This window comes from Scylla paramamosain, chromosome 2 (assembly GCF_035594125.1).
Source record: "Scylla paramamosain isolate STU-SP2022 chromosome 2, ASM3559412v1, whole genome shotgun sequence".
Classification (NCBI taxonomy): Eukaryota; Metazoa; Arthropoda; class Malacostraca; order Decapoda; family Portunidae; genus Scylla; species Scylla paramamosain.
In genome coordinates, this window is record NC_087152.1 from 21,076,743 (window position 1) to 21,092,475 (window position 15,733).

Below are 15,733 nucleotides of genomic sequence, written 5' to 3' on the forward strand. Positions count from 1 at the left end.
AGTCCATGAAACCACTGGTGAACAGCCACACTACCTGATGCTTTCTAGACATCCACCACATAAAGTGGTGGATGTCCATCTATCCCAAGTGACTGGGGATCCTGATCTGCAAGCGGCGCATGATGCAATCTGGCAGAGTAATTGGGAAATATCCCAGAAATGGAGAGACAAAGCTAACAGGTGTAGGAAGGATCAGAATGTGGAAAAGAACAGATTAGCGTGGGTTAAAAAAGAGATAGTGGTCTCAGTGGTGGAACGGAAACTGACACCTAAGTGGTTAGGCCCCTACAAAGTGAAAGAGATTATATGGGATGGGAGTGCGTACATTCTGGAAAATCTTTGGGACAGTACACATGTATGTGCCACAGACAAAGTGAAACCATATTATGGGGACGACACTCTAATAGTGGAGCCTGAGGAGCTCACTTTACATCCTGAGGATGCAAAAGAGGATAAAGTAGAGCCACATCTGGTTAAGATTAGGCAGCTTGCAAGGAGATATATTGAGGAGTATTAGGAAAATCCTTGGGAACAGCAGTGTAATGCCCCTGGTACACTGGGAAGTGCAGAACAAGTTTACTTCAACATTCCCTTTTGTTACAGCTGAGACGAGGAGCTAGCTGATGACTCTGGTCCCACTCTGGAAGACTGGTGGACCCCAAGGATGCCCCTGACTCTGCTAGGGTACTGAATCAACCCATGAGGGTGGTAGAGCATTATCCCTGGGATGAGGACAAGATAGGGTGCTCACTATGCACCTATCCCACCACTCCAGGGCCAGAACTGGTGTGGGAAATGGAGGACCTGAGCCAACCAGAGGGTCAGGTCCTAAAAGGACTCATGGGAATGACAGTGCCAAAAGGTGATGGAACCTAACAATCACAGCAGTGGTGGACAGATGAAGAAGTGTAAAGCCTATTGGTAGAGGAAGATGTTGTAAATCCTATGAGGAGATGTGAACTTGGAAATGGACACCAACCTGATACTCATGATTTTTTTTTTACTGTTTTTGTTTGCCTCTTGTATATAGTTGTTAGGATTTCTTTTATCTAATGTAAAGGTCAGTGGGCTGCATGAAAGATTTTCAGTCTCAGTAAGGGATGAGCCATGTATTGCATTTTTTTATGCAAAAGAGGGGCTTTAAATTTATTCTCCCTGAAAATCTCTGAGGTGTCCCACTGGTTTCCTGGTTGTTTGGAAAAGCACACATGTCATTTCACTAAGACTGGCCAAAGATCTCGCTAAAATATGAATATTGTGCAATAAAGATATCAAAACCAGGCAAAGGTGGGTGTTACTTAGATTTAGGAAGAGCAAATAGGGAGTAAGAGGATCCTAGAAGAATTAAGAAGTGTGAAAACCCACCACAGCCAACCACCAGACACCAAGTGAAGCGCAGAGTGATATCAACACTGTCATGGTACCCACGCCATCAGCCTCGCTCTCTTTCTGGCCCTTACAAACAACCAGCAAGGATGTTGACCTTGACTGTCCCACAAACCTCACGTCAGGCATTAGGGAGAAGACAGGCATTGTGAGTAGTGGCCAAGGAGAGTGACTACACTCCCCTGAGAAGTGACCAGCAAAGTTAACGCACTGAAATTTCTGTAGGTGCATAAGGGAGAGGTAAGGTGTGAGGTACCACCAAGGCTGCCCTGTGAAACCTTTCTCAGAACACCATCACCTTTATTCCTTCTGTGACATCACTATTGACAAATCCACATGGTTAGGTGGCCATCCACCTCTCACCTGGACCCCAACTAGCCTCCAGCCACTATGTGGAAGCCCACCTGCCACAAAGAGACAAATAAGCACTCCAGAATCTGTAGTGTTTGGTTAGTTAGGTGGTGTTGCCCAAAAGGGGGCTTTGATTAGGTAGGAATCCTCCTTGGCCTGCTGCTAATCTTTTTTTTTTTTTTTGTGTTAACCCTTTCCTTCCGGCGCTTAAATTATTTTTCCGTTTTGTATGACGGCTTAAAATGGTAAACCTAGAAATTGTCAGAAAATTGTTTGAATACTAATAATTATTTTCTCTTTATTATTCTGAATACAATGATATACTTTGTAGCTCGATGTGACCTCTCAAAGTTGAGTTTATGCCTTATAAAGGATTCCTCCTCCTCCCGCTGTGTGATCCGTCATCCAGAAACAGCCCGGAGAGTGATGATGCCGCGCGCACACTCTCTCTCTCTCTCTCTCTCTCTCTCTCTCTCTCTCTCTCTCTCTCTCTCTCTCTCTCATCTTGGAGGGAAAATTGTACGTTTCCAATAAGAGAGAGAGAGAGAGAGAGAGAGAGACTTCATCCCTTTTCACATCAAGTTTCAGGCAAATAACATTCTCTCTCTCTCTCTCTCTCTCTCTAACAAGTTACCTTCTACCATTTTATTATAAAATCGAAGATAATGAAAAAATTACCATGAAAGAATGGTAGGTATCATCTCTCTGTTCTGATAAAACAGGTGGATCCTGTAAATCATTTTCCGAGTCCTCACTAATGTCTTCGCTTTCTTCAGCTTCTTCTTCTAAATATTCACTGTCACTGTCTTCAAACTCAGAAGCACTGCTAAATACATATGTTGTGTCCTGCTCCATGGTGAGTTATGATCTGAGATCCTTGGCTCTTATCAGGATGTCTCTTCACACTTATCATAGTGCTTTCCACCCGGCGGGTCGCTGGGGTTGCCAAGTGTCGCCCGGAGAAAGGGAAAATAACTTAGTTACCGCTAAATTTTCAGAGCTAGTGACAACACTACATGTGGAAACATGCCAGACACTTCCACTCACACCATCTGACTTGAGAAACCGCGCTTGGACCTCAAAATTGAGGCGCGAAAATTCTTGATTACCGGTATGATCGCCGTCGCTACAGACGCATTTTTGCAATCGTATATATACGATTGCCGGAAGGAAAGGGTTAACTGTTTACTGTGATCTTGAGAGTGTTGAGTAAATATATATTTATTTATTTTTTTATTAACTTTTTCACTTAAACCAGTACCCTCTTTTTCTTTGTGGTCAACTGTGGAGGAATACTTCACTCTTTAAATTATACCAAATAAGTGATATACATATACACATTCTTTTTATTGGCTTTTTTTTCTGAATAAGTGAATATATATTTTTATTTTTATTTTCTAAAATATGTGACTGCGGAATCAGCATGTTTATAAGTATGGGCCCTGGATACTGAGTCTATGTGACTTGATAAGTTTTAAACAATGATACTAGCTAGATTCCAGACAGTGAGGGTGACTGGCTGTGGATAGCATCAGTGACAGTGAACCAGTCTGGTAAGAAACCTCCGGTAATGTAAAAACTGGTGTCTCAGGAGTGGGATAAAAACAGATTTTTGATTAGAAACATGTGTTAAAAGAGGTGTTCATGTCATTGCTGGTTTAGAAAAGATGGAGAATAAGGCACTGGTTGTGTGAGAAATGGCAGGAACGGAGGACAAATCATAGCAGAGCAAGACGGTATTGCCGCTTGAGGCAGAGGAGAGCCAGGCGACAGTAAACCCACCAATCGCACCTGCAGGCATGAATATGGATGCCTTTGAATGCTGGATGACCAAGATGATGGTGAAAATAGAAAATATGGCATAACACAAAGAAAGAATGAGGCAACACATGGTGAACATGGCAACTTAGCAGATGGAGAACATCAAGGCAGCTATGAAGGGAGAAATGGAGGCTATGGAGACACGAGGCATGTACCTGTGTGAAGGAGGAAATTAAGAAAGTCAAGGAGGAGGAGAAGAAGATATAAGGGGCACAGGATGTGTGGCAACACTGGCAAGAGATTTGTGACGAGAGACATGCAGGAGTGCTTCACCAAACTGGCAACACTGGAGACCACAATAGCAGCCATGGCGCCAAGCACAGAAAATGCACTAAAACTTGCCCACATGGCACCACATCTCTCCTGGCATGGGGCAGCCAGATGGTTGGCAAGGGAAGTGTGCCATCTCTTCCTGCTTCACCACCCTGGATCTCCATTACCTCCCAGCATCGTGAGCAGTTGTGATCTCCACCCAAGACTCCTCCCAGCATCAAGAACAGTCTCAACAGAGAAGGAGCACAACAATGCTTACCAGGACAGTTTGAGGTAGCAGCATCCAGACAGGGCTGGTCAGGTGTTGAGAAGGCTTATCAACTGGTGACAGGCATGAAGGGAATGGCAATGAAAGTCCTGGAACACTTAACAGCTGCTCAACTACAGTCATACTCCAGTGTGATGGGGCCCCTCCAACATTGTTTCAGGCATTGGCAACAGCCTGAAGTATACCATGCCCAGTTGAAGACCCGGAAGCAAAGGAAGGATGAGTCTCTATTGTTACTGGTGCAGGACACAAAACACTGGTGAGAGGGGCTTATCCTGTGGCGGCAGAGGACACCGTTGACATGCTGGCAAAGGACTGCTTTGTGGATGCTCCTTGCAACTGCCAACTGCAGGTCCATGTCAAGCAGGTGGCACCAAGAAACATGCATGAAGCCTTAAGGTACGCCACTGAATTCGACGTGTTCCTGATGATTACCACCACTGCACCAAACTCTCTTTACTCGCACCCCACCAGTGAGATCACAGGCCAGCCCTACCATGTATGAGCAAGGTGAGTACTGGCTGCTCTTCACCCCCGCTGAGCAAGAGAGAAAGCTCGGTGCCTTTAAGGGATAGGGCAGACAGGGCACAAAAGTACCAGTGCAAACACCATTTTCACTCCATGGAGAATCATTGCTGTCCCCACATTCAAGCCATACACTGATGGGAAGCCTGACCCAACTGCAGGAGTAGCCACCCAACTGAGAGCAAAGACACCCCAAAACATGTAAGGTGTCAGCAGGTGGCAGCTTCTGTGGCCATAACGGTGGCAGGAAGTATCAATGGACACCCAGTGGATATGGTGGTGGACAGAGGAGCTGAGAGAACTTTCATCTGTGAAGACTTATTACCAACTTGTGGTATTAACAGATCAGGACAGCAGCTTTGTGGAATCACTGGGGACTACGAGTATGTGTCTATGAGGGGACCAGTGTGGATGAATCTGATGGTGGGCATGGTGACTGAGCGTCTGCTGGTATGTGTGGCTACAATAGAAGACTTGTGCCTGTTGAAGCTGGACTACCTGAACTGTGTGGAGGCTTGTGTGAACCTCCATAGTAGAAGGATGTTAGTGAGGGGTCAGGAGGTGCTCCTGAATCCTGGAGGACACGCTCTGGTGGGAATGGTAGAGGAGCCCAAAGGCCTTAAGTCATATGCAGACACATCCCAGCAACCCACATGAGGCTAACCAGTGACAGAGGGAAGCAGGTAGGTAAGATCCTCTTGGTTCCATAAGAAGTTGGCACATACAGCTATTGTTACTATGGGCACTAACACCACCATAACTACCATTGCTGCCTTGACACAACATGAATTGGATGGACAGAAGAAGGTAAAGGAGGAATCTGACAAAAAGAAAGAGGACTTGCCTGAGTATTTGGAGGATTTAGTGGAGTGAAGCATGAAATAGTTGATGGCTGACCAGATGGATGAAGTGAGGAAGTTGCTTGCAGAGTATGCTGATGTGTTTAGCAAAAGTGATATGGACTTGGGGTGCACTTCGCTGGTTTATCACCACATTTGTATTCGTGACAGTCCTCCTATTAAGCAGACACCTCTTTAAGTACCTCCAGCAACAATGGAGGAATGAATGAATTGGATGGACAGAAGAAGGTAAAGGAGGAATCTGACAAAAAGAAAGAGGACTTGCCTGAGTATTTGGAGGATTTAGTGGAGTGAAGCATGAAATAGTTGATGGCTGACCAGATGGATGAAGTGAGGAAGTTGCTTGCAGAGTATGCTGATGTGTTTAGCAAAAGTGATATGGACTTGGGGTGCACTTCGCTGGTTTATCACCACATTTGTATTCGTGACAGTCCTCCTATTAAGCAGACATCTCTTTAAGTACCTCCAGCAAAACATGAAGAAATGCAGTGGGCAGTCCAAAAAATAGAGGTGGCAGGAGTGATAAAGCGCTCAAATAGTTCGTGGTGCTCGCCTGTGGTGCTGGTGATGAAGAAAAATTCTGTGTAGATTATCGGGCCCTGAATGCCATCATTGTCATTGATACTTACCCACTGCCCAGAATTGAAGACACTTTAAATGCACTCAGTGTAGTTCATTGGTTCTCAACCCAGGACTTCAAGTCAGGATATCACCAGGTTGAGATGGCACCAGAAGATAAAGAAAAGATGTTTTTTTTCTTTGATCAAGGATTGTGGCACTTAAGTGTTATGCCTGTCTGGTTATGCAATGCCCCTGGCTGTTTTGACCAGCTAATGGAGTGTGTACTGGAAGGTATACAGTGGAAGACAGCATTTATATATCTCAATGATGAGTTAGTTTTTGGAAACACCTTTGAGGAGGAGTTGACATGGCTGACCGAGGTGTTCTGTTATTTGAGGAATGCTGGCCTGAAACTCAGCACAAAGAAGTGCACACTGTTCAGCATCAAGGTGCTGTTCCTTGAACACATGGTCAGTTGACAGAGAGTAAAGACTGACTCAGTCAAGGTCACATCAGTGGAGAGCTGGCCCATACCCAGGACTGTCTTAGAGTTGTGGAGTTTCCTGGGCCTGTGCACATATCACAGGCTTTTTGTGCCAGGATTTGCCATCATCACTACCTCTCTTTACAGCTTGACCAGGAAAGAAGTGCAGTATGTGTGGGGTGAAGATTGCCAACAAGCTTTCATGGCGTTAAAGCAAGCCTTATTGCAGGCACTGGTGTTGCTATATCCTGATCCTGAACTTCCATATATCCTTGACACTGATGCTAGCCAAGAGATCATGGAAGCCATCCTGTTACAGCTCTGAGACGGCAAGGAGTATGTAGTGGTACATTACAGCATAAAGTTTAGCAAGCCCAAGAAGAATTGTTGTGTTACACACAAGGAATTGGCTGTTGTAATAAAGGGGCTTGTTCACTTCTATCATTACCAGTATGGCTCACGCTTCACCATCCATACAGACCACGCTGCTCTCTGATGGATGAAGACACTAAAGGAGCCTGAAGGACAGCTGGCCAAGTCGAGTGGGAAGCTTAAACAATATAACTACATGATGGATCACCACCCTGGCCACATCCACAGAAACGCCGACAGCCTCAGTCATTGCCCCTGTCCACCAAAGTGTGTTCACTGCTCTCACTGCAAGCCGAAGGTGAAGTGCAGAAAGCTTGTGGTGGCTCACAACACAACAGAGGTGGAAAACAAGTAGAAATAGGATCAGTGCAAGGACCCAGATTTGTCCCCAGTAATCAGGTCACTTGAAGCCACCAGGATCATCACATCCTGTACCTGATCCTTTCAGGCCCAGTACAGATTGTGGCAAAGGTAAGTTCCATAATAGCGAAAACCAAATGGATTAGATGAAAGTTTTGGTTAATAAAATGAGAAAACTGGAAAAAAATACACAACATTGTACAATCTGACTACAGATTACAACACCCTTATATTGCAGTAGTGGTTATTCTCTGAGACCCAATGTACTCCCTGAAAAGTACAAATGTACCACTGGGGGTACATGTACCTCAGGTCGGGAACCCTTGCTTTATCTGATGAGAAGGGTAAGAAAAGCCATGTTGAGGCTGGTGAAAGACAAATAATACCCAATTTTCTAAGTCTAAAATTCATCTTGTAATAAAGTTTCTTACCTGGTCTGTAAGCAACAGGAATTTGCAGAGCTAATCTACTTTGCAGCCATTTTCCAATGTTTTTGAATTTTGCTCCTCCTCCAACAATCAAAATACTGCTATACATTTTCCTCTTCATTTCATCACTTTCTGCAAAAGACAAAAAAAGTACTTAATCATTTAATTTTTTCTAAGATGTTAAATAGGTCACTGCTTAAGAATTTCTTCAAAGATAGGTTATGATGCACATCAACACACTGGATAAAAAATAAAATCATTTAGCAATTTTCTCAACACTTAAATATATAAGCACTGTAACTTTAACATAAAATTGAAGAAACAACTTCCTGTAGACACTGATGAACAGTGTACATTTTCAAAACTTACTCAACAGTTCACAAATCTTTAAGTTTCCAAAGACCTCTAAGGCTCTATCTTTGAGCTCATACAGTTCATACATGCATTGTCATTGGTGAATGGTTTTGAAATTTTGAAATATGTTGAATTTACCTGTTAATTTCGTACATTCATCTTAAATTCTCTGAGTTAAATGTATAAAGAACAATTTTACGTCAGCAAATCACACCTCTGCTAGAGGTCGCTTCCCATGAGATATGCTTTGCCGCTTCACGCCACCAGTTGCTATGCTTCCTTTGCGCCATCCAAACGATTTTCAGCAGCTGCGAGTTTGGCAGCCTTCTTCCCGTGATCCTTCTGGAGTGGAAAGGCTTTGCTACAGCCTGCAACACCACCCATGATCCGTTTAGGAGCGGGGAGAGAAGTCCTTTGTTGATGCACTTGTGGAGCTGACGACTCTCACACTGAGCTGCACCACCGCCATGTTGGATGTCCCGGGCAGTTCCACCAGCAAACGGAGGTCGAGTAAGGAGGGTGATTCTGAACATGCCAGGCATGTGAGGAAAGGATCCTCACATAGGACTAGCTCCAGGAGCAGCCCTTTTCAGCAGGAGGCTCTTCAGGGCGAAAACAAAAGGCCCCAAGGTCACGTCTCTGGTGATGGCGGTGACTCTGCTTCCCAGCACACACGTTCCTTGCCTTCTACCTCACAGGATGAGGCATCTGCGCCGCCTTGGCACATGGTGATGGACGCTTTGGCTGCTTTACGTAGCGACATGGAGAAATTGAAGGAGGAAAGAAACTTAGGCCCCAGTCGGGGGGCTGATGACACCATGGCGGCAGCCGATGTAAACATTGGCCCTGCTGGCCGTGTGGTGCCTCCCTCGGTCGCGTCCACAGGATTTTCTGGCTTTACTCCAGCTGAGCATTACCTTTCCAGTGATGATTGTGTCTCACAGGATGACGGGCAGCGTGACAGTGTTCTCCTGCAGTGTGCCAGCGATTACGGTCCTGTGGATGAGGTGTCTGATGGTATTGACCAGCATGTTGCTGATGTGGTTAACCATGTATTTGCTCACGGCTTGTGAGAGGAGGAGTATAAGGAGATTTTGGAGGATGCTGCAGCCATGAGGCTGGACAACTGTCATGCCTTAGCACCCGTGGATTGCAACTCACAAGTTTTAGATGCACTGAAGACAGATGCCAAGAAGGCAGACTTCCGTTTGAAGGATGTTGGAAAAGACATTATTAAGGCTGCCACAATTTTGACTAAGTCACTCACAGTGCTTGACAAGATCGCCCAGACTGGCAAACCAGATGTTGCCCAGGAAGTGGGCATGCTTAATGGTGCCCTGGCACTCCTGGGTCATGCTAATCACAAGAACAACCTGGCTTGCCGGTTCATCCTCAAGCGCGAAATTAACCAGAAGTATGCTCACCTCCATTCAGACAGGGTGCCCATGACTCGTCTTCTGTTTGGGGATGATGTCTCACTCTTGGCCAAGCACATTGAGGAGTCTGAGAAGTTAAGGAGTAAGATTGCTCCGAGGAAACTGCTCTCTACCTCGAAGTTTGGTCCTGGCAAGTTTAGGGGCTCTTCTGGGAAACTGCCATACAGGGGTTTTATGTCCAGGTTTCATCCATATGGCCAATGCACGCATGGTCCCCGGAGTGAGCACCGGCAATCCTTCTCACGGCAGGGTCCTGAGACAAAAAACTCCCGAGGCCGGGGTCACAATCCCCGGCAGTAACTGAGTTGAGTCATCCTTTTTAAGCTGGCAGACTTCACAATTTTGTACATGAGTGGCATGCCATTACCAGTGATCCAAATATTTTAGATATTGTTCAGCATTGCCATTTAGATATTGATGTTACTAACATTGGTCCCTTATTTGCTGAAGAAGTTGAGTATGTGTTTAATGTCGAGGAAAAGGAAATTGTTTGCCAGGAAATTGTAGTTTTTGGGTCTGGGGGTTATCAAGGAGACCCAGAGACAGGAGGGGCAAATTCTTTCCTCTATTTTCTTAAGACGGAAGAAGGATGGTGGGTTTAGGATGATCCTTAACTTAGCAAAATTTAATACATTTTTAGATTACAAATGTTTTCTGTGTTTCAAGTGGTAAGGAAAAATTTATCAATTCATGTGTCTCCCTAATGGGGTTGTGGATGGTCCCCATCTGTTCACTAAATTATGTGAGAGTGTGTGTGCCACTGTTGACTTGCTCAAGAAGTTAGCTTTCTGTATTAACGAAGGCAAATCTGTCTTGGTCCCCACTAAGCGCTTGGAGTATTTGGGGAACATTATAGATTCTGACACTATGACAGTAACATTACCTAATCGTAGGATACACAAGGTACTACAATGCTGTGAGGAATTGTTACATAGTGACAGAGCCAAAATTTGGAATGTGGCCAGAGTTGTTGGGCTATTAGTTGCAGCCGTTCCACCAGCAGAGATGGGGAAACTGCATTGCAGGCGGTTAGAATGTGCTAAGATTGCTGCGTTAAAAGACGCAAAAAGTAACTTTGACAAGTGGGTGGTGGTCACTCAAGAAATGAGATTGGACTTGCTTTGGTGTGTATCTCACATTGCATTGCAAAACAAACAGATTTTTCAGAAGGGTACAGAATTGGAACTGTATACTGATGCATCAAATTTAGGTTGGGGTGCCCACCTCAATCAACAAAAAGTTAATGGGAGATGGTCATTATCAGAATCTGCCTTGCACATCAATGCAAAGGAACTCAAAGCCATCTTCCTGGTAGTGCGTTCATTTGCATCTCTTCTCAAAGGACGACATGTTCGGGTGTTTTGTGATAACATGACGGCGGTGAACTATGTCAATGAAATGGGCGGCACACGGTCTTCACTGTGTAATGACATTTGCTGTGACCTTTGGGAGTGGTGTGTGGTGAATGATACCTGGCTTACCTGGTCTCATGTACCGGGTAAAGTCAATCTCAATTTGCATCTCGGACATTCAATGACAGGCATGAGTGGAAATTGAATGAAGAACTCTTTAGGGCCCTTTCTGAAGTATTTGGGGTTCCGAGCATTGATCTCTTTGCTTCTAGACTGAATGCTCAAGTGACTCGTTTCTGCTCCTGGAAACCTGACCCAGATGCAGAACATTTTGATGCCTTTTCCATCTGCTGGTCGCAGTTTGACCTAATCTACCTTTTCCCACCCTTTGCTCTGATTGCCAGGTGCCTACAGAAAATTCGAGCAGAGTCAGCGAAGGGGTAGATGGTGTTGCCTCTCTGGCCATCCCAGCCCTGGATGGGGACTCTACTCACTTTGCTGGTCAAGGAACCATGGCTGATTCCAAGGGGGCACACGTCTTGCGTCACTCATCGACGGAGAAGGAACACCCCATTCTCCGACACACCTGACTGATGGCTTGCCTCTTATCTGGCAACGTCTGCGAGACAGGGGCATTTATCACGCAGGTACAGACATCATCCTTGCCTACTGGAGACCTGCGACTGCGAGGCAGTACCAGCCACATGTCAACAGGTGGCTACAGTTTTGTAGTAGCCAGAACATCGATCCCTTTGCTCCCCTCCTGTAACTGATGTTGTGAATTTTCTGTCTGTCACTTTCCACAGAGATGTTGGTTATACTTCAATCAACACTGCCAGGGGTGCACTTTCCTCCCTGGGGATTACTGTGGATGGTTGCAGTGCAGGAAGCCATCCTCTTGTCACCAGGTTCTTAAGGGGAGTTTTTAACTTGCAGCCATCTGTCCCTAGGTATACAAGAACTTGGGATGTTCAGCAGGTGCTACAGCATCTGCGTGCCATGGATCCTTTGTCCTCCCTCTCTTTAAAGGACTTAACACTGAAGCTTGTGATGTTGATGGCACTTACACAGGCTGCCAGAATACAAACTTTGCACTGTTTGTTGCTGAGGAATATTAGTTTTGGGCAGGATTCTGTTTGTGTTTGGTTAGGAGAAACTATTAAACAGTGCAGGCCAAAGTTCAATGTGCGGTTTGTGACCTTTAAAGCATATTCTACAGACATTAAATTGTGTGTGTGTGTGAAACTCTGAAAATGTATATTGCTAGGACAGAGGAGTTCAGAAATTCTGCAAATCAGGAGAATGGGAAGTTACTCCTAAGTTTTATCAAGCCCCACAAGCATGTAACAAGGGACACTGTTGCAAGATGGATTCGAACAGTGCTCTCTCTGTCGGGCATAGACTCCAGCCAGTATTCAGCGGGCAGTGTTCAGCCTGCAGCTGCATCAAAAGCCAAAGCCATGGCTCTACCGATTGGACACATCATGGCAAGGGCTGGGTGGTCCAGGGCTGCCACTTTTGCCAAATTCTATGACAAGATGCTGTCCTTCAATAGTCTGTTCATTTTGTTTGCATAGGAGATGTTGTCTCTTGTCACCTGGTCCATGGCTATGTAAATTTCTTATTATATTGAAGTTTGGTTACTGCATGTCTACAGTACGACATCCACATGGCTTCAAAACCTCATGGGGAAGCAACCTCTAGCAGAGGTGTGATTTGCTGATGTAAAATTAATGAAGTACATGAGACTTACCGTAGGTCAGTTGAAATGTGCTTCGAATTTTATGAAGCAAATCACCTCTGCTAGAAGGGAGCTTTCACATGCCCGCCTCTCCCTTCCTACGCTCTGTAGCATCTTGTGGCTTACATATTTCTAGCAGTGCAAAATGTTAATTTACTTTCATGTGGTTGGTCGTACTCTTTAAAATCTGGTGGCGTGAAGCAGCAAAGTGTATCTCATGTGAAAGCTCCCTTCTAGCAGAGGTGATTTGCTTCATAAAATTTGAAGCACATTTCAACTGACCTACAGTAAGTCTCATGTGCTTCATTAATTTTTAATCTAAAACCAATATCCAGAGGAAACTGTTTGAAGAAAGGGTTAATTCATAACAATGCTGTTGCTGCCACTGCCAATAACAAACATCACCTTCATCACAGGCTGGACATTGTGGACTGTACAGCCACTTGGCTACTGCTGTACATTCATATTTAATTGTCCTGTAACTTATAGACCATGGCATTAAAAGCATCACAGAACATTTCCCACATAGAATGACTTGATCTTTCATTTCTATGAGTATATTACTTTCCTCATGGAGCACATGATACATAATTTATTTGTTGACCACAAGAGTTGTACTACTATGTTGTTATTAATATTTTCATATTTTTTTCCTTGGTTCTGTCCCTTGAGGGAAACTGAGTAAAGAGTATCTGTTGTGTATCTGATTCTGCCTGTATCAGTAGGCAAATAGGGAAGCTAGCTTATTTTAAAGTTAACAATGTACAGTGAAACAATTATTGTAAAACAAGCACACAAAAAACTGTCCACTATTTAAGTTAAACCTCATGAAACCACACAAATATTTAACTAATCACAATTACCATATCTAAAGAGATAAGAGGCTATAAATATGTTTGGTAAGAGAATGAATCCTATGCACTACCACAATCACATATAGAAAAAAGGAAAAAAAAATTAATACATATTACCACCTGAAAATTACCACCTGAAAACATTACTTTTATTCTGTAGACTAAATATGTCTCAAGATTTATTATATCATAATGTGTTTGTAGAGGGATGAGTCCATGGGCATGTTGGGAGATCCAGAAGTCACAAAAGTAAACAAAAGATCCAAGCTTACAAATCAGAAAGGTGAATACTATTTATTGTAAAATGTGTACAATTTTTTGCCTTCACTATGCAAACAAATTGGTTATAATCTACAGTCATTACCACTGAAAAAGGAGTGAATGTGGGTGTACCATTTTCTATGGTTTAGAAAAAAAAAAAAAAAAAAAACTCTTTAGGTAGTGGTATTTGATAATGTCACAAGGTTTGAAAGCATTGATTGCCTGCACACCTTAATGATTCCTGGATTTATTTTATTTTTTAATATTTTTTTTTATTTATTTATTTTATTATTTTTTTTTTTTGATGGTCACATGCTGCATCATCTTTGTGCTTGACTGCCAGTGAAAATTGTGATTTATGTGGGCTTAGGAAAAGACCTGACAAAAGAGGAGGGGAGGCATGCAGTTAGCAAGACTAGAAGAGCAGTTAGCATGAAAATAACGGTAGAAGACAGCTAGAGATGCAACACTGTGGCGATGAGAGAAAACCTGAAGACAGTCAGTTAGAAAAGAGGAGTTGATGAGACAAAAAGCTTTTGATTTCACCCTATTTAGAAGAGTAGAATGAGTGGAACCCCCCCAGACATGTGAAGCATACTCCATACATGGACAGATATGGCCTTTGTACATAGTTAGCAGCTGTGGGGGTGGGAAAAACTGGGAGACATCTCAGAACACCTAACTTCATAGAAGCTGTTTTAGCTAGAGATGAGAAGTGAAGTTTCCAGATTAGATTATAAGTAAAGGACTGACCAAGGATGTTCAGTGTAGAAGAGGGGGACAGTTGAGTGTCATTGAAAAAGAGGGGATAGTTGTCTGGAAGGTTGTGTTGAGATGGTAGATGGAGGAATTGAGTTTTTGAGCCACTGAACAATACCGAGTTTGCTCTGCCTCAATCAGAAATTTTAGAAAGATCAGAAGTCAGGCGTTCTGTGGCTTCCCTGCATGAAATGTTTACTTCCTGAAGTGTTGGACGTCTATGAAAAGACATGGAAAAGTGCAGGGTGGTATCATCAGCATAGAAGTGGATAGGGCATGAAGTTTGGTTTAGGTCATTGATGAATAATAAGAAGAGAGAGGGTGACAGGACAGAACCCTGAGGAACACCACTATTAATAGATTTAGGAGAACAGTGACCATCTACCACAGCACCAATAGAACAGTCAGAAAGGAAACTTGAGATGAAGTTACAGAGAGAGAGAAGGATAGAAGCCATTGGAGGGTAGTTTGGAAATCAAAGCTTTGTGCCAGACTCTATCAAAAGCTTTTGATACGTCCAAGGCAACAGCAAAAGTTTCACCAAAATCTCTAAAAGAGGATGACCAAGACTCAGTAAGGAAAGCCAGAAGATCACCAGTAGAGTCCCCTTGACAGAATCCATACTGGCAATCAGATAGAAGGTTGTGAAGTGATAGATGTTTAAGAATCTTCCTGAAAACTTTACATAGGCTGGAAATTAAAGTAATAGGACGGTAGTTTGAGGGATTAGAATGGTCACCCTTTCTAGGAACAAGCTGAATGTAGGCAAACTTCCAGCAAGAAGGAAAGGTAGATGTTGAAAGACAGAGTTGAAAGAGTTTGACTAGGCAAGGTGCAAGCACGGAGGCACAGTTTCGGAGAATAATAGGAGGGACCCATCAGGTCCATAAACCTTCCAAGGGTTTAGGAAAATATCCCTGTGAAGAATTATAATAGGTAGCATGAAGTAGTTGGAAGATGGAGGGGAGGGAGGAACAAGCCCTAAATTGTCCAAGATAGAGTTTTTAGCAAAGGTTTGAGTGAAGAGTTCAGCTTCAGAGATTGATGTGATAGCAGTGGTGCCATTTGGCTGAATTAAAGGAGGGAAAGAAGAAGAAGCAAAGTTATTAGAGATATTTTTGGCTAGATGCCAGAAATCATGAGGGGAGTTAGATCTTGAAAGATTTTGACACTTTATATTAATGAAGGAGTTTTTGGCTAGTTGGAGAACAGACTTGGCATGGTTCCAGGCAGAAATATAAAGTGCCTGAGATTCTGGTGGTGGAAGGCTTGAGTACCTTTCGTGGG

General features: G+C 43.8%; 1 protein-coding gene across 4 annotated transcripts in view; it reads right to left on the bottom strand.

Annotated features, from left to right (window-relative positions):
• The window catches only part of LOC135111742 (actin-related protein 8-like), a 301,644-nt gene that overhangs the window by 33,428 nt on the left and 252,483 nt on the right, over window positions 1-15,733 (bottom strand). For all 4 annotated transcript variants that reach the window (XM_064025446.1, XM_064025438.1, XM_064025431.1 and 1 more), the window contains one exon: window positions 7,693-7,821. In XM_064025446.1, the coding sequence (XP_063881516.1) occupies window positions 7,693-7,821 (129 nt within the window). The remainder of the gene's footprint in view (window positions 1-7,692; window positions 7,822-15,733) is intronic.